Genomic DNA, 22,586 nt, shown 5'->3' on the forward strand with positions numbered 1-22,586 from the left:
CACACTCCGCTTCCCAAACATCTATATTTCAAATCTCTGGCTATGCATATGCTTAATGCGGCCAAACTCTGCTTACCGGTTCTCTGGGGGTCTGTTCACCCCTCCACAGTGCGAGATTGGTTCATACGTTTGAACAGAATTGCTGAAATGGAAGAGCTGATTGCTTCTTCTCTGGATAACCCTACTAAATGTTCTCATACGTGGTCCTGTTGGATTGACTTCCAAATGACCCCTGAATATCGTTCTTTCATGGGCCTTGCTGATTGATTCTGAACCTCTCTGATACCCCGTAGTGTTTCTTGCGATATATCGGCTGTTTTTTTTAAGGTTGTGATTGAAGTCCTTTGTCTCGATGTCCTGTACTGCTTGGAGCAAGCTACACTTGGCACCCTGATACGCCTGCAACTGTCCCCAGCTCGCTTCTCTGCCAGGGTTGTGCGTATCTCTCATGTCCTGGGAGTCTTGCGTAAAGGTGACTCACCTACCCTCCTACTCCTCCACACCTCCTCCCCGTCCCCAACCCCCCATCTCCCTCCCCTCCACTTTTTTTTTTTCTTCTTCCCCTCTCTTCCCTTCTTTTTCATGCTTATTCTTAAATTCTTAATCCCCATTTCCTGCTTTCCTACTCAGTTTAGCTTTCATTCTCCCCTTTCCATTTTGGTACACTTCTCTACGCATAGGAGCCCTACTCCCTACCTGCAATCCAGCTGCACATATGTTTTACTTTTACATATCTCCTTTCCCGAACCCTTTACCCACGTGCTGGCAACCTGTAGTGGGTTACCTCAGTTTCATCAAAAGTAAAAGGCCATATCCTACAAGCCCTTGCACCCCCCTCCACACCCACTGTATACATTTCCAATGCATACCTTTGACTCACTGCCCCCGCTCTCTGCTGCTCGGTAACTGAGGTTATATATCATCGACCTGCCAGTGCTGTGATTCCAATATGCTGAAAAAGGGCTTGAGACCAGATATGCCTTTATGTTCCTGTGTTCGCATGTCCTCATTCTTCCCATTTTCTTTTCCCTGGGATGAATTACGTCTGATTCTTTGCCTATGTATTGCTATGTATCTTTTTGTTTGCTGTATGTGTATTACCTCCTATTGTATTTCCGACTGATACCTTGTATTACCTGGACCTATTGTATGCTCTGAGTTTATTAATAAACTTCATGGAAAAAAAAAAAAGAAAATATCATCCAACTTTATTTATCATATATATGTGACACTTTAACAACAGAAGGAAAGAGATAGATTATTTACATTTCAAGGATCTATTTATACCATATCATCAATGCTAAGAAACTGATTAACATATGACACGCCCCTCATTAATACCAGCCCCACCCACTTATGTAACCATTAATCACACTACACGTTGTACATATCTCTGCACACACCAGAGGGAGAGGAATAACTCTAGGGCCATCATTCATGGTTCACTATATAAACTGATGACCTGTAAAAGGCTTTTAAAGCGTCACCTATGGACAATATTTGGTACTGAAGTTTGTCACCATTTCACAAGCACATGACATTTTAAAAGCTTGACATGTTTGGTATCTATATACTTGATGCCAACCTCATCTTTCATTTTTCATCAAATTGGGTCATATATTGTGTTTTTCTGCACTGGAATTATTGTTAGTGTTTTTTTACTGAAAATATCCTTTTCAAAGACAGCTGCGCTAATATTGTGTGACAAAAAATTGTAACCACCACCATTTTATTCTCCAGGGTCTCTGCTTTCAGAAAATAAAACACAATATTTAGGGGGCTTTAAATAATCTTCTGGCCTAACAATGTGAATGTAATCATGTGCATAAACAAGCAAAATCAACTGGCAGCGAAAGACACAACAGCAACAATGTAAAAAATTATCACCAAATCTATAGTAGCAACTAATGGCCTAAGAAGCAAAGCCACCATATTACTCAACAAAGTTCCAACTAAACCCATCCAAGAAAATGGATCCCACTTCCCCCCACCCAGGTGACTGTTGGAACTCCTTTACCTTGTGTAGATATCCCCTTCTGAGAGCCTCATGATCTAATATAAATGTACAACACTCTCTGACACCAGTTTGAAGACTCCACCATGATCTTCCGAGAGATAATCAGCCGCCATGCAGTTTTGTGACACCACCTTAGGTGATTGGAGCCACTTCTGGTGTCAGCTCTGCTATACCATCAATGGTGTCATTGGTTATCTGATCCATGACTCCAGTACACCGGTTCATCTTACTTATCTTAGATTACTTAGATTCCCCATCCCATCTATGAAGGGTTCACTGCATAAAACATCTCATCTCCAGAGAAAATGTTTCTTCTCACTGGAAGGCCAGGGGAGTATTGGGAGAAATTGAGGCTTTCCCTTACAGATATGGGGGAGGGGCAACATAACTTAAAGTACAGCTATGGGTGGAATTGAAGGGAAGCCATTTTAGGGTGCTCCTTCCACACAAGAAGCAATGTATCTGGGAGGACTAGGAATCCATTGGACCAATGGGGATTAAACATTCTGCAATACATTGAGACACCATGAAATGTTACTGGCCTGTGATTGGCTCTCCTATTGTTAGTGAAGTGAGACTCCCCTTGTCGGTGTCATTAATGGAAAGAAACCATGTGAAATGCTTCCCCCACATCCAAAAAGGTAACCCCCTTGGGTAGGTAGCCATCCTACTATTCCTGATATGAGTTTGTAGTCCCTGCTACTACAGGAAACATGCGGGCGATCATTTACACCTTTTACAGCAGGACAGTAAATATCATCCACATTAGACTCACTTGTTCCTCTAACAACACGAAGCATCAGGCCCCGCCCATTACAACCTTGGCAGACTGACAACACCAGACATCTTAAACGACATAGTCGTGTGCTGGAGCGAATGTGGCGTAAAACCAAATCTCAGCAAGCATTCGCCCGATATAAATCTGCTTTCTTCACATACAATTCCTCCCTCCATGCTGCCAGACAAGCCTACTTTGTCACTCTCATCAATAGCTTGTCATCCAGTCCTTGTCGTCTCTTCTCTACTTCTAACTCTCAACTTTCTCCACCTCACTCACTGCTCACGAGATTGCAAATCATTTCAAAAACAAGATTGACACAATTCGTAGGGACATCTCCACTGCACAGACATCCATCCCACTTAGCATACCTCATACTAAACCTCCCTCAACACTTTCCTCTTCTGACCTTCCTACTACCGAAGAGGTCACTAAGGTTTCTCAGAAGCCCGTCTCACTACCTGCCCCCTGGATCCTGTCCCCTCACAACTACTACAGTCACCCTCTTCTTCCATCCTATGCTCCCTCACTCACATCTTCAATCTTTCCCTCTCTACTGGTGCCTTCCACTCCCCTCTAAAGCATGCGCACATCACTCCCATACTTAAAAAACCCTCCCTGGACTCCACCAACCTGAACAACTTAAGACCCATCTCCCTGCTCTTGTTTACCTTTAAACTCTTAGAACGCTTAGTCTACAATCGCCTGAGCTCCTAACTCACCGACAACAACCTTCTTCACCCTTTAAAATCTGGCTTTCGCTCACTACACTCCACTGAAACTATCCTACTAAACCTCACTAATGATCTACTAACTGCTAAAACCAATGGCCACTACTCCGTACTCATCCCAACCAATGGCCACTACTCCGTACTCATCTCAACCAATGGCCACTACTCCGTACTCATCCCAACCAATGGCCACTATTCCGTACTCATCCCAACCAATGGTCACTACTCCATACTCCTCCCAACCAATGGCCACTACTCCGTACTCATCCCAACCAATGGCCACTACTCCATACTCTTACTACTTGACCTCTCTGCAGCTTTTGATACGGTTGACCATCCCCTCCTCCTCAAAAAACTCCACTCAGTTGGCCTCCAAGACTCTGCTCTCTCCTAGTTCTCCTCCTACCTATCACAGAGCTCGTTCAGCGTTATCTACACCTCTGCCTCCTCCTCTCCACTCTCTATTTCCGTAGGGGTCCCTCAAGGTTCCGTCCTTGGACCCCTACTCTTCTACATCTACACCTCCTCCCCCTACTCCCATGGTTTTAAGTACCATCTCTATGCTGATGACACACAAATCTTTCTACTCCTCACCTCACCCCTTCAGTCTCCTCTGGCATTACTAACCTACTAAGCGACAAATCGGCATGGATGTCACTCCACTTCCTCAAACTCAATCTTAGCAAAACTGAGCTCTTAGTATTCCCTCCAGCCTGTGCCCTCTTCCCTGACTTATCCATCAAGATCAATAACATAATCATCAGTCCCTCCCCTCATGCCAGGGTACTAGGTGTAATCCTAGACTCCCATCTGTCCTTTCAGCCCCTAATCCACTGTCCAAATCTTGTAGACTTCACCTTCACAACATCTCCAAGATACGGCCGTTCTAAGCAATTTATTCAATCCCTTGTTATATCTCGTCTTGACTATTGTAACTCCCTCCTCATTGGCCGACCTCATTGCAGACTATCCCCTCTTCAGTCTATCATGAATGCTGCTGCCAGACTCATCCACCTTACTAACCGTTCTGTATCAGCCACCCCTCTCTGCCAATCCCTCCAATGACCTCCACCCCCCTCTGCCAATCCCTCCACTGGCTTCCCATTGCCCAACGGATAAAATTCAAAACATTAATAACATATAAAGCCATTTATAACTCTGCCTCAAATTACATCACCAATCTTGTCTCCAAAATATCACCCAAACTGTCCTCTCCGCTCCTCGCATGACCTCCTGCTCTCTAGCTCCCTTGTCTCTTCCCATGCTTGTCTCCAGAGCTTCCCCCATCCTCTGGAACTCTCTACCCCAATTTATAAGACTATTACAGCGCTGAGAGAACTATTGGCGCTTTCTAAATACTGTATAATAATAATAATATTGCCTGCTCTGCTCACTTTTAGGCGAACTGTGAAAACCTCTCCGTTTAGGGAAGCCTATCCTGCCCTCAGCTAATAATGGAATATTCTACTCTTCCTACCAGTCCATCCCCTACAGTTACTACCTTTTGTACCACTAGCCCCTCCCTCCTGGATTGTAAGCTCTGAGAATACAGGGCCCTCCTATCCCTCTTGTATTGAACTGTATTGTCTCCCGTTATATTGTAAAGCGCTGAGCAAACTGTTGGCACTATAAATCCTGTATAATAATAATATTAATGAGAGATGAAATGTGGAAGGGAGGCATTGATAATGGGAGAGGAGATGGAACATGTAATGGGAGGAGTGGACAAGGTGGGCTTAGCTGGAGACCTCAAGCCTGGCTGATCATGTATCAATAGTCAGAAGAACCTGGAATGGACTCTCCCACTGAGGCTTCAGAGACTTGGTAAGATGACAATAGACCCCATCCTAGTCTCTGGTACGTAATCAATGCAGAAATTTGTGAATCCTCCGGTGATAGATTAGACCGGCATTAACTGTAAAAGTTTTGTCATATTGAGAGCAATAAAATGGCATCTCTCCACTGTGACTCCTCTGGTGTCTGATAAGACTTGACTTCTGAGTAAAAGCTTTATCACATTCAGAACACTGATATGGCTTCTCTCCAGTGTGAATCCTCTGGTGTGTGAGAAGATTTGACTTCAGAGAAAAAGCTTTATCACATTGAGAACACTGATATGACTTCTCTCCAGTGTGAATCATCTGGTGTGTGATAAGATTTGACTTCACAGTAAAAGCTTTATGACATTCAGAACACTGATATGACTTCTCTCCAGTGTGAATCATCTGGTGTCTGATAAGATCTGACTTCTGAGTAAAAGCTTTATCACATTCAGAACACTGATATGACTTCGCTCCAGTGTGAATCCTCTGGTGTCGGATAAGATCTGACTTCCGTGTAAAAGCTTTATCACATTCAGAACACTGATATGGCTTTTCTCCAGTGTGAATCATCTGGTGTGGGATAAGATCTGACTTCTGAGTAAAAGCTTTATCACATTCAGAACACTGATATGACTTCTCTCCAGTGTGACTCCTCTGGTGTCGGATAAGATCTGACTTCTGTGTAAAAGCTTTATCACATTCAGAACACTGATATGGCTTCTCTCCAGTGTGAATCATCTGGTGTGGGATAAGATCTGACTTCTGAGTAAAAGCTTTATCACATTCAGAACACTGATATGACTTCTCTCCAGTGTGAATACTCTGGTGTCTGATAAGTTCTGACTTCCGTGTAAAAGCTTTATCACATTCAGAACACTGATATGGCTTCTCTCCAGTGTGAATCCTCTGGTGTGTGATAAGATCTGACTTCTGAGTAAAAGCTTTATCACATTCAGAACAATGATATGACTTCTCTCCAGTGTGAACAATCTGGTGTGTGATAAGACTTGATTTCACAGTAAAAACTTTATCACAATCAGAACACTGATATGGCTTCTCTCCAGCGTGACGACTCTGGTGTCTGATAAGATTTGATTTCACAGTAAAAGCTTTATCACATTCAGAACACTGATATGGCTTCTCTCCAGTGTGAATCCTCTGGTGTGTGATAAGATGTGACTTCCGTGTAAAAGCTTTATCACATTCAGAACACTGATATGACTTCTCTTCAGTGTGAACAATCTGGTGTGTGATAAGATTTAACTTCACTGTAAAAGCATTATAACATTCAGAACAATGATATGACTTCCCTCCATTGTGAACCTTCTGGTGTGTGATATATTTTCTCTCCATTGTAAAATCTACAAACAAGTAGTATGAAATGACTCCTCTTATGTATACTTGGGTTGGACTTTATTGTAAAGCCATTGTCACTTCCAGAACACTGAAATTACTTTTCTCCTGCTGGATCAATGTGGAAGAGGGTCCAAACCATGACTTTTAGAATACAGATATGACTTGTATCCCGTGTGAATCCTCCAGTGAACTGCAGTAAAGACTTTCAGTCAATTAAGACACTCACATGTCTTGTTTTCCCTGTGACTCATGAAGACCAACATGACCGAAAACGAGATTCATCAATCTGCCTGTAGAGAAAGAAAACAAATAGAATTCTATATAAAGGGCTACATAAAGTTGCTTTCTATTTTTAATGTTCATTACTAAATATATCTTATGAATAGAAAGAATATGTACAGCATTATCTACAGTATTTTTTTAATCAAATAGATTTTATTAATAAAGTTTATAAGTGCGCACAGTATTCCCGACATTCAGCCCAGACAATGGAGTCATACATTCTCACGTATAGGCAGTTGTGGCACTGTTACAGATCATACAGAACAATAACTTGCTTTGTCTATGGTGTCACTTTTACCTTTTATAAACAAATGAACAGAGAAAAGAAGAAACAGCCTAGAACAATTCAGCTGTACACGGCAAGTAACTCCCCCCAGTACATACATAGATAGCTGACACCAATCAATGAGGCCTGTGTCTCCAGGATCATACCCCAAGTATCAGTCTCCAATGTAGTCACCATTCAGTAGGATACAACTGGCCGTTCTCCTTCTATGGGGCTAAAAGAGCTAATATTTTAAAAGCCTATGAAGAACTAACTAGGAGAGAGCAAGGAGTTTCCAGCCAGTTCTGCCAGACATACATCTCCTGGGGACATTACAATGTTGGTAAGTTCGTTTTTCACATGTTAATGTGGAGTTCACCTGCTCAATCCACTGTTGTCTGCTGGGAGTTTGAGATGATAGCCAAGATCGGGATATTTTTTGTGGTCAAGCAGCCTCACTATTGCTATATGACTTGTAATAGGAGGAGGTGTAAATAATTCCTCCTCTATTGACACCAAGAGGCACACCCGAGGAATATTGAATACCAATGTATGCTAGTCATATCGTTCCACTTTTTGAATAATTTTTGACATCTCCAGAACATGTGTATCAAATCCCCGACATTACCGATACAACTGGGGTCATAAGGGGAAGTCCCTCCTGTCCTAGCTGAACAATTGAGCTGGAGTCCTGAAAGCTCTATGCAAAAGAAATGACTGAGTTTCTGTGAAGAGGAGAGAGAGATGAGAGGTATGGAGGTCACAATCACCTCCCACCACTCGCTCTTATTTTCTCTGTCTCCCATTTCCTTCTACAAGTTGAGTAAGAGTCAAAAGACTGGAATAAATAGATGAGAGATCATGCCTTTCCCACTGGTGTCATCTGAAGCCCATTAACAAGTGTGAGAGTGATGTGAAATCTGTATCTGATGGAAATAACAATCGATGGATGGGATCTAATGTGTCTACTAAGTCCCACCTGGTAAGATGTTGAAGTTGGGCAGCTATAATATAAAGTCTAACATTTGGTATTGCTAGGCCTCCTTGGTCTTCACCATACTGTAGAGTAGTGAGTTTGATTCTAGCTGACGGCTTCTTCTAAATGAGTTCCCCAAACTGGGAGTCTATACTGGAGAACCACTTACGAGGTGTCCACATGGGAGAATTGTGGAGTATATAGAGGAATTGTGGGGTCCATATCTTCTCTTGTTCATAGATTTTATTGGAAAGAGATAATAGTTTTACAAGGAGCTCATAACAATGTGATTGCAGGACTCACCAACAGTAAGTCAGAAGGGGTACAACCCTTAGAGGTAACGTACAGGTTGTAATTTGTACAGTACAAATAATATCTTCATACATTAAAGTGGAGTTCCAGTGAAAATAAAAAAAAATAAAAGTCAGCAGCTGCAAAAACAGTAGCTGATGACTTTTAAAAAATGGACACTTACCTGTCCCTTGATCTCGTGGTGTCCTCCCCGCAGCCCGTTTCACTGGCCGCCCTGTGTTCCCGGCGCCGGTATCTTCAGTGTGGGCACCCAGCTGTGACAGCTTGCGGCTTCATGAGCGAGTATCTCTGTGCTTTGTGAATGGTCCTGTCCCAGAATACTACAGGGAGGGAGGGGGGAGGACAACTGATCACCTAGGTCAGGGGTAGGATAACTGCGGCTCTCCAGCTGTTGCAGGACTACAAGTTCCATCATGCCTCTGCAAGTCATAGGAGTCATGCTTGTAACTTCTGGTATTTGCAATGCCTCATGGGAAATGTAGTTCCACAACAGCTGGAGAGCCGCAGTTTGCCCATCCCTGACCTAGGTGATTGCAGCAGAAATGGGAACGAGTACTTGTCAACTTCAGGTACTCCACCACCCCAAAAGGTGCCAGTTCTTATTGGAGAGTGGGGTCCTTAAAGCAGGACTTCCCCTTTTGGGTGGAGCTCTGCTTTAACTTCAGCAAGAGATAACAGTGCTATAGTATCAAGGGGGGAGTGAATGTAGAGACTGAAACATGTTATATACTCTATAATATCATTTCTGGTACTCTCACAGTGGGAGTATAGATTTAGTACTTCAACCTGTATGCAGATACCAGGGGCAGACGAGTGGGTGACCTGTCCGCCTCACTGAAAATTCAAACTGATAGTGTAGGTTCCCCCAATTGGGAAAACCCCATAAAGGGATAAAGAGCTAATGAGAGGAAAGGTGAAAAGGAAGAGAGCAAAGGAGAGATAAGAGCAAGAGTAGTGAAGAAAGGGGTACAGATAAGGGGGGAGGAGAGGAGGTCCCCAGGGGGGAGGGTGTGTGCCTGTATAGAGTAGCAACTGAGTAGTGGGTTACCTAATGGACTCAGGACTACAAAGACAGTAAGGTTTCATCGGAGTTTGAGGGTAGGAAATGGTCAACCCATGGTTGCCATAGTTGTTCATTTTTATGCACTCTGTCTAATAGGACGGCTTCTACTTTGACATGTATCGTGGCTCGAGTGACACTATTCTTAGTTTCAGTGGTATTGAGGTGGGGGGATTTCCAGGCCTTCGCTATGGTTTGCTGAGCCGTGGTGGTGACCTACAGGAGTAGTTTGAATTGCCAGTGTGTCACTTCTTGGGCCTTATGCAAGTAAAGGAATGGACACTGGTCAACTGACCCCAGTCCAGTGTTGAGGAATGGCCTCAGCTGCCATTCTAGCCACGCCCTCTGATGCATTTCACCCCGCCCACTAGGGCTTGGTCACACTGCATCCATCCCTTTACTTGTATTGGCTGACACTGGAATCGCTCTGACTCATGCTCCCCTCTTCTCACTTGCCGGTGGGGTGATCCCTTTCCTTCCATCCATAGCTTGGAGACACACCATAAGGTATACTTCTTGGGGCTTGTTATTAACCATTAGCCGCCCGGCCAATGGCCGTTTGGCGGCCGCAAAAACGCTGCAGCATTCCGGGTGCACGCTAATCACATGCACATGTCATGTGATTAGCTGTGGCCAAATCACAGCTAAGCACAAAAAAAAAACCCTGAATGAATCGATGTCATTCAGGTAAATGCTTGCTTGTAGGAAAGTAATTCTTTGCTATAAGCAAATTGTGTAAAAAAAAAAAAAAAATACTGATCACTTCCCCAAAGTAGTACAATGTTACTATGGTGGCGCTCTGCCGCACCTTAGGGTGGGGTGTCCTGGTGGGGGGGGGCATCATTCGGAGCTGGACGTTGGTGAGTGAGATTCCCTCCCACCCTCCCTACACCAGCATATTGTTAGGGCCTTTTCCCTGGGGGTCTTGGTGCGGACAGTGGGGCTGTCATGGATGGATTGGTGGCCCAGCTGTGTGAGGCGGTAGAATGGCTAGAATAGATAGAATGGCTGCAGAGCCGGGTCTCTGCCTTCCTGCAGGACCCGGGCTTGTCACAGGACCCGGGCTTGTCGCAGGACCCGAGTTTATCACCGGAGGGAGCGCCCGCGCGGCTGAGGAGACAGGATGTCACCGGCTCCTCCACTGACAAGGTGCCTGTCAGGGAGGGAGCCCAACGAGGGAGACGCAGCGCTGCGGCTGCCGGGCTGTCCCTGCTGCAGCCGGCGGGCCCCCTGGGAAGCATGGAGCGGCGGCTCCGAAGAGACACAGGCAGAAGGGGAGTGCTGCAGGGAGCGTGTCTGGACAGAGCCCCGAGACGTCGATGGGCGTGGCTGGTGCTGGGAGGCAGAGTCAGCAGCGGCACAGCACTCAAGGACCCGTATAGACCCGTATGGGACTGGGAGGCCATGCAGCCATCGAGGGGAGGACGAGAGATCAGAGGGCGAGCTGTCGGAACCCAATGCGGGGGCGACAGCTGGCCGCTCAGCATTGCTGGACAAGGGTCGCGCAGCTGATGGGACGTCTCCTGGGCAGCCTGGTTAGTTACCTGTTTCCTTTTCTTCTGCGCTACGGGACCTGTTGGGGGGCGGGGCCTCGGCGGTGCGGGATGTAGGCGTTCCCGAGTCGGGTCTCGGGGGGGGGCTCTGCAATTTGATTTCCGGTCTGTGGGACTTGTTGCGGCGACTTGAGCGGGGCGGTAGTGGGGGCCCTGGGCCTGCTTCGGCGTGGCTCCCGCCGGCTGGTGGGGAAGGGTTCCGGGTGCAAGTGCAGGAAGGGGGGGGCGTGCAGAGCTCGGGGGTTTCTCCTCCCTCCGGTTCTGGGCCAGGGGTGGTTGCGGCGGAAACCGGGGCTCTGGGTTCCACGGCTTTGGATGGGGATGCGGGGGTGTCCGGAGCGGTCGGCTTGGCGGACTCGGCCAAGTGCGAGGTGTACGTGTGCTTCGAGGGCCCTTTAGGTGCGCACTTACCGTTGGAGGTTCGGGAGAGGATTTGGAGAGGGGAGTATGTGGAGATCTTCACGCTCTTGCCGTTGGAGCGTTTTCCTTTAGAGGGGTTGCGTGTTGACGAGGGCAGGCGGGAGGAAGCGGAGAAGCGGCATTTTCAAGTTATCCCGCGTACTTTTGCGAATTGGATGCAGGCGTTTGCGATCATGGCCAGTGTTATTGGGGAGAAGGCTCCTGAGCATTGCTCGGCGCTCTTTTGTTACCTTGACGCCATTAGCGAGGTTCACAGGGTTTACGGTGGGACTGCATGGCTCCGGTACGATGAGCAGTTTTGGCAGCGGCGGGCGGTTTGCCCTTCGTTGCATTGGGACCATAAGGACATTGGCCTTTGGATGCACCTCATGACTCCAGCGAGGCCTCCTGGTCCGTTTTTTCAGGGGGGGGCGGTGGTTCATTCTCCCCCGGACAATCGGCCTCAAAGCGTAGGGGCTTCTGTTGGCAGTTCCAGGAAGGCGCTTGTCGTTTCGGAGGGTCCTGCCGTTTTAAGCATGAGTGTTCCGGTTGCGGCGGCTCCCATCCGTTGTCGCGCTGTTTCAAGCGGGGTAGAGACCCTTCCGGAGAGCATGCGGGTAAGAGGGACGACACCGGTGAGGGTGGAAAGGATGCAGCCTTTCCTAAATAGATATCCTGATCGGGCAGCCGCTGTGCTGGTGTTGGCAGGGTTTTCGGAGGGTTTCCGCATCCCGTGCACTTTGACTTTGGTTCCCCCCCTTAGCTTGGAACTTACGGTCGGCCTTGCAGCATGCAGAGGTTGTTTTGGCAAAGTTGCAAAAAGAAGTGGGGTTGGGACGTATGGGCGGCCCGTTTTCTTGCGCCCCGTTTTCGGATCTGGTAGTTTCCCCCTTGGGGGTGGTGCCCAAGAAGGTGCCGAATTTGTTTCGGTTAATTCATCACCTGTCTTTCCCGAAAGGGGGGGGGGGGTCGGTGAATGACGCTATCGATCCACAGTCATGTTCGGTGTCTTACACGTCGTTTGACGTGGCGGTTTTCTGGGTTCGTCATTATGGGCGCGGTTCGCTTATGGCGAAATCGGATGTTGAGTCCACGTTTCGATTGTTGCCAATTGTTTTTTTTTAAATAAAGCTTGGATAATGCGCTAGGTGTTTGCACCGCCTGTGTGATTTTTTTTCTTTTTTACCAGAGCATGAGAGTTTTGTGGTTAGTCTCCATGGCTGATATATTTTGGGAGGAGGATTTCCAAATGTAGATTTAAATCCCATTCCCACTTGGATGTATATGGTATGAAGTGTAAGGTGGTGGAGCTGGTAGCTGTGTATATAAGGTGGAAATCAAACCTGTGACATGGGGGTCACATTTACATATGTGTTCAAACCTTGTCATTTCTGGGAGGGAGGGGGTTGGTGTGTAAGTAGGAGGAACAAAAGTGATTGATCTGAAGATATCTAAAACTTTCAGGTCTAGATATTTATGGGCGTCACATAGGGTTTGGAAGGGTATAAAGGAGTCTGGAGCTGTGAAATTGTAAGTTTGAACTAGACTAGCTCTAGGACAAGCATGAAAAGAAGATGGAGGCATCCATGCCGGATAAAAGCCTGGATTGAGGAGGTATGCCATGAGTGGGTTATGGGGTGACTGTAAGGTGTATCAGAACTCTAGACTGTCCCAGATAGACAGGTAGTGTTTAGTAATTGGGTTTTGGAGTGAGCGATGGTCTCTGGAGTGTAGCCATAGCAAATTGACAACTGATGGAGTGTGCATGCATGGGATCTCTGGCGAACACATGTCCCCCTGAGGCTCCGCACCACAGCGGGAGAAACAGCCTCTTCGCCACCACTCCCAGCTCGCCCCATCCTCGCTACCGCCTCCGCACCATAAGCGGCACCCCGGGAACTGGCCACAATGGTCCGGGGAGCCGCAAAACATCAGCCGCAGGCGCGGCCCATAAAGGAAGCCCTTGGTCCGTGCCTCCTCCAAAACGGCCACCAGCTTCAGTTCCACAAAGTTCCTCCTTCTCAGCTCTGCAGCCTGATCCAGACCATAGCATCATGGAGTCTGACAATGACACTGACCAGGGGACACCTAACGCTACACCTACTGCTGACCCCATTAATCCTGTACCTTATGACTTTCTTAAACAATTTGAGAAAATGCTGCACCAAACCCTAAAGCAGACCTCCGAACATATCACAGACAAACTATCTAAAGAAATACGTGATCTAGTGGTCCGCGCATCTAAGCTAGAACACAGGGTGGACAACCTGGACGCAGCTGTTCACACATACTCAGATGAACTTGAGGCATTGCATGATGAAAACCTAACGCTCTACTCCCGCCTTGAGGATTTCGAAAACAGGGCCCGCTGCTGAAACATTCGCATCCGCGGACTTCCTTAAACCATCACCGACGTCCTCTCCACGACTACTGCCCTACTCTAAGAACTCTCTCCTGCTATCCCGATTGAACGCTTAGAACTAGATAGGGTGCACTGAGCTTTGGCCCCATGCAGACCGAACAGCCCTCCCCACGACATCATAGCTAAATTCCATTATTTCCGCACCAAGGAAAACATCGTTCAAGTGGCTCGAAATGCAGGCACCCTAACCTTCCAGGGACATACCTACCAACTATTCCATGATCTATGCCCCGCCACCATTGCCAGACGCCGGGCTATGAAACCCCACCTGCAAATCCTTCATCAACATGGAATTACGTATTGTTGGAACTTTCCATTTGCTGTTCGATTCTCCCACCAATCCCGCGATTATATTTGTAGATCTACCGAGGAACTACTGGATGCCCTCCGTCACCTCCAACTCTTGCGGACACCCCTGAGGGATCACGCAGAAGGTCTGCTTCCTGCTCGCCCCAGAAAGCCCACCACTCCGCTTCAGCAACGGGTCCACCTAATATCCACAAACGCGGATGTTACATCTCTCCGGCACCTGCCCCGCAGGATTCCATGGACTGAACCCCATTCCAGTCGCCTACATCCTTCTCCAGCCTCGCCTGGCTCATTGTTGACTTTCGGGACTTGATCACATCGGCCTTCCTCTCTACATTCCACATGGACCCCTACCTCCTCTGTGTATTCTGTATGAGGTCCCTCCCTCCTCCTCATGGGGGCCACCTCTACGACCACCTTCCTGCTGTTCAGCCCACCAGGCCCTCTCTCCTTCTAATACCTCTTTACTCAGTTGGTCTCCCGGTCCAACCCACCTCCCCCTGTTGGAGCCCACCCTTGAGCCTGTGCCTTTAATTTTGTAATTGTTGTTGCTAAGGTCATTTTGTCCTTCAACCCATAGTTACCCATACCATGTTAGCCCCTCCTAGCTGACTGGCGGTCTCGAGGCTAATCACATTTGTTTTATCTTTTCCTTGCACCACTTTTTTTCACCTGGTGTCTTCTCCTTTGGTTCGATCGAGTCTCCAGACCTCCTCTTGGCTATCATGGGAGCACTGGACACCAGTTTTTTTCATGATTGATGTCCACTGGTTTGTTTTTATTCTCACCTGTGTGGTTTCTCCCCTGTGCTTGCCACTACGCACTCTACTTCGGCCCATGTGGTACAGTTTTTTTGTACCGCTCAGGCTGTTCCTGGCCCCCCGGACTGTTCGTATTATTTTAGTCCCGGGGGCCAGACAGTTGTTTTCGGTTGCTTTTTGTTCCTTCCATCTACTGTTCCTGGTTCTCCCTTTTTTTTTCCTTCCCCGGTGTGACGTCCCTCCTTTTCCTACCTCCCTTTCTTCTTCCCCCACTTCCCAGGACCGTCCTCTTAATACCCTTTTTACCCTCACCTATTTATTTCTGGTACTTCTACGCCCAAATTTTTCGGTCCCCTCTACCCGCAAGTTTTCACTGCCTCCGCGACCACCAAGCGTAGGGGAGTCCTCATTGCATTTCATCACACAGTCCCTTTTCTGCTCCAAGCCCAATTTGGAGACCCAGAAGGCCGCTACCGCATTCTATTGGGATCACTCCTTGATACTCCAGTCACAATCGTCCCATATTATGCTCCCAATCAGGGTCCTCTTCCATTCCTATCCCACTTGCTGACAATTATTGACCACCACAAACATGGCACCTTGCTAATTTACGGAGACTCCAATCTCACTAGCTATCCCTTTCTAGACAAATCTCCCCAACCGCCCCTCCTCCTGCCACTTCATACTCCTTCCAACAACTTCTCAATCTCCACTCCTTAGTAGACTCTTGGAGAGAACTCCACCCAGTAAAGCATAGATACACCTTCTATTCCCACCCCCACAAATCATTTTCTCACATTGACCATATACTCACGACAGTCGGCTCCTCCTCTAGACTCCTTACCTCTGATATTCTCCCTTTTCCATGGTCCGATCATTGTGCAGTCCTCATGTCTCTTTCATCCTTGGCCCCCCCTAGCTTCAGATAGTTCCTGGGTAATTAATGACAACCTACTCTCTCATTCTACACATAGCCTCGACCTCGAAAACCACCTTAAAGAATACCTGGAGTTGAACTCCACCCCAGATATCTCCCCTTTCTTGCTGTGGGAAGCAAATAAACCTGTCCTTGAGGGTTCTGTATCAGTAAGTCGTCCTTCCTCTGTAAAGAGAGACAGCACACTCGCCTCCACCTTGAGGCGGCTTACAACCAGTCCCATTTACTGTTTCAGACCAACCCTTCCCCTCCCCATCGCAAGGCATTGGAGCAAGCGCGTTTGGAACTTGACCTCTTTCTGACTGACCAGACTGAGCTTTCCCTTCGCTGATCTCACCACAAATACTACACTAAAGCGAAAAAATCTGACACCTTCCTAGCTCTCTCTCCGAAGATTAGATCACATCGCCAAGCCTATTCGCCTCAAACTCACCCGCGGCGTTTACACCAGTAACCCAGCCCGGGTACGTACTCTGTACTCTGGGTACGGAGTCCTTAGACCAATCCCATGCTGAGAATCTTCTCGCCCACCTTTCCTTTCCTACTCTATCTGCCCAACATCTGGAAGCTTTAGAGAAGCTGATTACACAAACTGAAACTTTGTCCGCTATCAAAGACCTTAAACCTAGAAAGCGCCCCGGCCCAGATGGCTTCTCTGCTTCCTACTATAAGAAGTTCGCTCACATACTCTCCCCCATCCTTACAAAAGCTTTCAACGCCATCCTCTCAGGCCATTCTTTTAATTCAGACACAGTCTCGGCCATTATCACAATGATACCAAAACCCCATTCCGACAACTCAGCCTGGCCTAACTATAGACCGATCTCCCTTCTAAATATTGACATCAAGCACCTTGCTAAAATCCTCTCTACCCGCTTGAACCCAATTATAGGCTCCTTAGTCCATAACGATCAGACTAGCTTTATCCTCTCTAGGCAAGATAATATACGTTGCGCGGCCCTTCTTTCCCACCTTGTCGTGCCGTAATAGCCCTACTTGCTTTTTGTCTCTAGACATTAGAAAAGCCTTTGACACTGTCTCCTGGTCCTTTCTTCATTTTATTCTATGGCGTTGGGGCTTCGGTCCCCACTTCCTAAAATGGATCTCATCCCTATAGCGTAATCCCTCAGCTCAGGTTCGCTACTTGGGACATTCATCAGCCCCATTAACAATAGCCCGTGGTACCCGCCAGGGAGGCCCACTCTCCCCAATTCTTTTTGCCTTAGTCGTTGAACCCCTCGCCCTTCTGCTCAGAGTCAACCCTGATATCTGAGGCTTGGAGGTAGGAGGGTCTCATCATAAACTTTGCCTTTTTGCAGACGATGTACTTCTTTTTTTGACCTCGCCACTTACCTCCACCCTGCCTCTACTTCGGCTTCTACACAACTTCGGCACCATCTTGGGTCTCCAAGTCAACACCCAAAAATCTACAGTCCTGAATATTTCTCTCTCCCCTCAAGAGACTCTCCATCTACAACAAGTTCTCCCCTTTTCGTGTCACCACCACGCTATCCCATACCTAGGCATTAAACTGATGGCCTCCCTATCTGATCTATACTCTGCTAACTACCTGCCAATGCTCGCCCACCTTGCTAGTCTAATGCGCAATTGGTCATCTCTTCCATTGGCGTGGTTGGGTAGAATTGCAGTAGTGAAAATGTCCATCTTACCTAAAATCCTCTATCATTTCAGGGTTCTCCCCATACCTGTCCCGACTCATTATCTCCGAGTGCTCCAGCGCCGGGCCCACGCATATATCTGGGGTCCTGTTCATCCTCGAGTCCCCCTTACTACCATCCACATGCCAAAGTTAAAAGGGAGCTCTGGGTCTCCCGGATTTTGCAAAATATTACCTAGCAGCCCACTTAGTGCAACTTCTAAAGTATCATACATCCCATGAGATTCCGCAATGGGTGATCTTGGACCCCCTCTCCCTAGCTAACATACTCTGGCTCTGTCCTTCTGACCATCGCACAATCCAGAACCCAGTCTCCTCCCACTTTGTAGCACTTTGGGGTATACTCAAATCCCGATATCCCCTTCAATCCCCCCACAACTCTCTTCTCTCTCACCTTCGCAACCTGGCATTCCCCCCCTACCTGGCTCTCTACACGCTCTTTTGCACTTTGGTCTTCAGCTAACCTCCTTAGAGCCCATCACTTTTTGACCAACTCTGGTGTCAAAGCCTTCCCATCTCTTCGAGAATCTCACTCCCTTCAAGCTTCAGAAATCTTCTGTTACCTTCAACTAAAATACTTCTATTCCCCCCTCTCCGCTACTTCATGTTCCGTTAGGTCTCTGACCTCCTTTGAAAGTGCCTGCAAGAATTATCCGCACAGACGTGGGCTTATCTCTATCTTCTACACCCTACTCTCGATATCTGAGTCCTCCCCTGGCCCTTCATATGTCTCCAAGTGAGAGAGGGATCTTGGCCTCCAGCTGAGCCCAGGAGGATTGGGACTGCATATGGCAAGCTACTAAATCCTCCTCACAGAATGTAGTAGCAGTTGAGACAAATTACAAGGTCCTCTCCCAGTGGTACCTGATTTCCGGCTAGGATTGCTAAATATACTCCGGGGTATTCCTCAGACTGTTTTCGAGGCTGTGCGATGAGGGGCACTTACCTTCACACTTGGTGGTCCTGCCGAGTAGCCCATACCTTCTGGATTGGTATCTTCCACATGCTATCTACCCTTCTCAAAAAACCGCTAGCGCCAACTCTGGACATCGCCTTACTCAATTTACGACCCCCCTCAATTCCTAAACACCGATTAAAGCACCTTCTGCAGGTCACAACCTCTGCCAAGCAAAATATAGCGAAATCTTGGAAAACTCATTCTCTTACCATATTGGTGGTCCGGAATTAGGAGACACAGGCTATGATACATGCCAAGGTGGAAGCTACCATCACAGATACAGTCCCCAAATTTGTCTATCTGGTCTCCCTGGGTCGATCACTTCCTCCCTCATGGTTTCGATGAATCACTGCTTCTTCACTAATACCTTCCCCCTTGGAAGTTGCTCAGGAGCACTGGTCCGTTCCCGCACCCTCCTCCCTGCCCTGGAAGTCTCACACCTTACCTACCTCCTCCCCCCCCCCATTTTTTTTCTCTCTCTCTCTCTCTCCTCTTTCTTCCTCCCCCCTCTCTTTACACTGATTGTTTTATTAAGCTTTCAATAATCATATTGTTACTATAAGGCCTTGGGCCATATGTTCTCATCTTCCTCGTGTACTGTAAACGATTATTGCTTCCTGCTGTATGTCGATACCCTTATAACCCAATAAAATGTTTGAACAAGTAAATTGACAACCGATAAGTGGTCACAATCTACTGACTCTATAGCGACCCATGGGAGGGGGTCACTTTTACTGCGTGATATTTAGGGAGTTGAGCAAGATGTGCAGCTTGGAAATATTTTGCAAAGTTCGGAAGCCCCAGACCACTCTAAATTTCGGTAAGGTACGGATGGACCTGGGCAGATGCAGTTTAATAGTGCCCCATACATAAGTGGTGGCATGACACTGTAATATGCAGAGGAAACAGGAATATATATATATATATATATATATATATATACACATACATACACAGTGGGGATGGAAAGTTTGGGCACCCCAGCTAAAAATTTGTATTAATGTGCATAAAGAGGCCAAGGAAAGATGGGAAAATCTCCAAAAGGCATCAAATTACAGATTAGACATTCTTATAATATGTCAAAAAAAGTTAGATTTTATTTCCATCATTTACACTTTCAAAATAACAGAAAACAAAAAAATAGCGTCTGAAAAAGTTTGGGCACCCTGCAGAATTTATAGCATGCACTGCCCCCTTTGCCAAGCTGAGACCTGCCAGTGTCATGGATTGTTCTCAATCATCGTCTGGGAAGACCAGTTGATGTCAATCTCAAAGGTTTTAAATGCCCAGACTCATCTGACCTTGCCCCAACAATCAGCACCATTGGGTTCTTCTAAGCAGTTGTCTAGAAAACTGAAACTGAAAATAGTTGACGCTCACAAAGCTGGAGAAGGCTATAAGAAGATAGCAAAGCGTTTTCAGATGTCAATATCCTCTGTTCGGAATGTAATTAAGAAATGGCAGTCATCAGGAACAGTGGAAGTTAAAGCAAGATCTGGAAGACCAAGAAAAATATCAGACAGAACAGCTCGCAGGATTGTGAGAAAAACAATTCAAAACCCACGTTTGACTGCACGATCCCTCCAGAAAGATCTGGCAGACACTGGAGTTGTGGTACACTATTCCACTATAAAGAGATACTTGTACAAATATGGTCTTCATGGAAGAGTCATCAGAAGAAAACCTCTTCTACGTCCTCACCACAAAAATCATCGTTTGAACTTTGCAAATGAACATATAGACAATCCTGATGCATTTTGGAAACAAGTTCTGTGGACCGATGAGGTTAAAATTGAACTTTTTGGCCGGAATGAGCAAAGGTACGTTTGGAGAAGAAGGGGCACAGAATTGAATGAAAAGAACCTCTGTCCAACTGTGAAGCATGGGGTTGGATCAATCATGCTTTGGGGTTGTGTTGCAGCCAGTGGCACAGGGAACATCTCACGAGTAGAAGGAAAAATGGATTCAATAAAATTTCAGCAAATTTTGGATGGTAACTTGATGCCATCTGTGAAAATGCTGAAGTTAAAGAGAGGATGATTCTACAAATGGATAATGATCCTAAACACACCTCGAAATCCACGGGGGATTACATCAAGAGGCGTAAACTGAAGGTTTTGCCATGGCCTTCACAACCTCCTGACCTCAACATCATTGAAAATCTATGGATAGACCTTAAAAGAGCCGTGCGTGACAGACAGCCCAGAAATCTCAAAGAACTGGAAGACTTTTGTAAGGAAGAATGGGCAAAGATACCTCAAACAAGAATTGAAAGACTCTTGGCTGGCTACAAAAAGCGTTTACAAGCTGTGATACTTGCCAAAGGGGGCAGTACAAGATATTAACTCTGCAGGGGGCCCAAACTTTTGCAGATGCCATTTTTTTGTTTTCTGTTATTTTGAAAGTGTAAATGATGGAAATAAAATCTAACTTTTGTTGACATATTATAAGAATGTCTAATCTGTAATTTGATGCCTTTTGGAGACTTTTCCATCTTTCCTTGGCTTCTTTATGCACATTAATACAAATTTTTAGCTGGGGTGCCCAAACTTTCCATCCCCACTATATATATATATATATATATATATATATATATATATATATATATATATATATATATAATCCAAAAAAGGTATAACATTTTGGGCAGAATTGTCTTTTTGTTTTTACAATCATGATACAACCATCCATGAGAGGGGTAGTTTGGACCAGGATGTCATAAGATTAGTAAGGTGTGTTAACATAGGAGGGTAGTTAGCAGAATATAGAATATTGAGGTCTGCCATCAGCTTGGGTCCTAAATCAGGAATATATTGACTGGACCAAGAGAAGGGTAGAGAATGTTTGTTTGTGGAAGACCTGTAATATTTTATTAGGATGGCTGGTGTGTGAAGTTTTTGTAATCTTTAAATGGACAAGTCTGTGTGTGGTCTGAGGTTCACAGTCCCAGGGCTAGAAAAGTGTCAGGTTTGTTTGTGTTCATTTAATGTTCATGCCTGGATTGGCGTAGAACTTTTTCATCTGATTCTGTCAAGAAAACATCTATTTCTAGCCTGGTCTTGTCCAGGACAATCTATGAGAAGGTGAGGGGTCTGATTGGAAGGCTTTGTTGGCCTGATGAAATGAGGTTTCTAAGCGGTGATGGATTGCTCGCTGTCCTTTCTTGAGATGTGAGGCTTGGCTGATACAGGCTCCTCTAATTACAGACTTATGGGGTTCCCAAAAGGTCAGGAGAGAGATGTCATCAGTTGTGTTATGTGTCAGGTATTCTTTGATGGCTAGTTCAATGTCCAGTCTGTGGGATGGGTGGGCCATTTAGACTCCATGTAGTGCTAGTTTGTTGGGGTACTAAGGAGGAGAGGGTCAAGAGGACAGCTTTGTGACCAGTCCAGGGGTAAGGTATGATGGTTCAGGATAGGAGGGCTGGGGACATACCTCTAGTCAGAAATATATGGTCAATGTTGGAGAAAGTTTTATGTGGATATGAGTAGTATGTATAGTGTCTTCTAGCTGGGTTAGCTTCTTGCCATGTGTCTATGAGAGAGCGTTGTTGGAGTTGTTGCTGGAAGGAGGATGTGGATGGATAAGAGGTTATGGGGGATTTGTCTAGAAAGGGATAAACTAGCCATTGGAATTGCCACATAGTAAAAGTGTAATTTATGGGAATCTATTACTTGTAGCAAATGGGAGTTAGGACTGCAATTGGGGCATAGTATGAAGCTACAGTGACCTCTGAGTCAAGGAGGTGACCCACTAGAAAATATAACGGCCCTCTGGGTCCCAGATCCCTGCCTTGGGTGTAAAGGGAGTAGAGCAGTGGAAAGCTTTGAGTACACCTGTGTGTTTAGTTGCGGTAGAAGCCATATAAACCTGTGGGTAGGAAGAGCTGAGATATTTTGGCATATGGCTGGCAGTGAAATGAGTCTCCTGCAGGCACACCACATGTGCTTTGGCAGAGGCAAAGGATTT

The 22,586-nt window shown here is 46.4% G+C and overlaps 1 protein-coding gene across 1 annotated transcript in view; it reads right to left on the reverse strand.

Moving 5' to 3' along the window:
• Nucleotides 1-22,586, reverse strand: part of LOC149436240 (uncharacterized) — a 117,728-nt gene that overhangs the window by 83,944 nt on the left and 11,198 nt on the right. The window contains 2 exon segments of the mRNA XM_089661842.1: nt 1,351-1,353; nt 5,695-6,995. Coding sequence (XP_089517968.1) covers nt 1,351-1,353; nt 5,695-6,702 — 1,011 coding nt within the window. The 5' untranslated portion in view covers nt 6,703-6,995.

This window comes from Staurois parvus, unplaced genomic scaffold (genome assembly GCF_062004578.1).
Source record: "Staurois parvus isolate SC_StPar_1 unplaced genomic scaffold, SC_StPar_1.0 ptg001396l, whole genome shotgun sequence".
Taxonomy (NCBI): Eukaryota; Metazoa; Chordata; class Amphibia; order Anura; family Ranidae; genus Staurois; species Staurois parvus.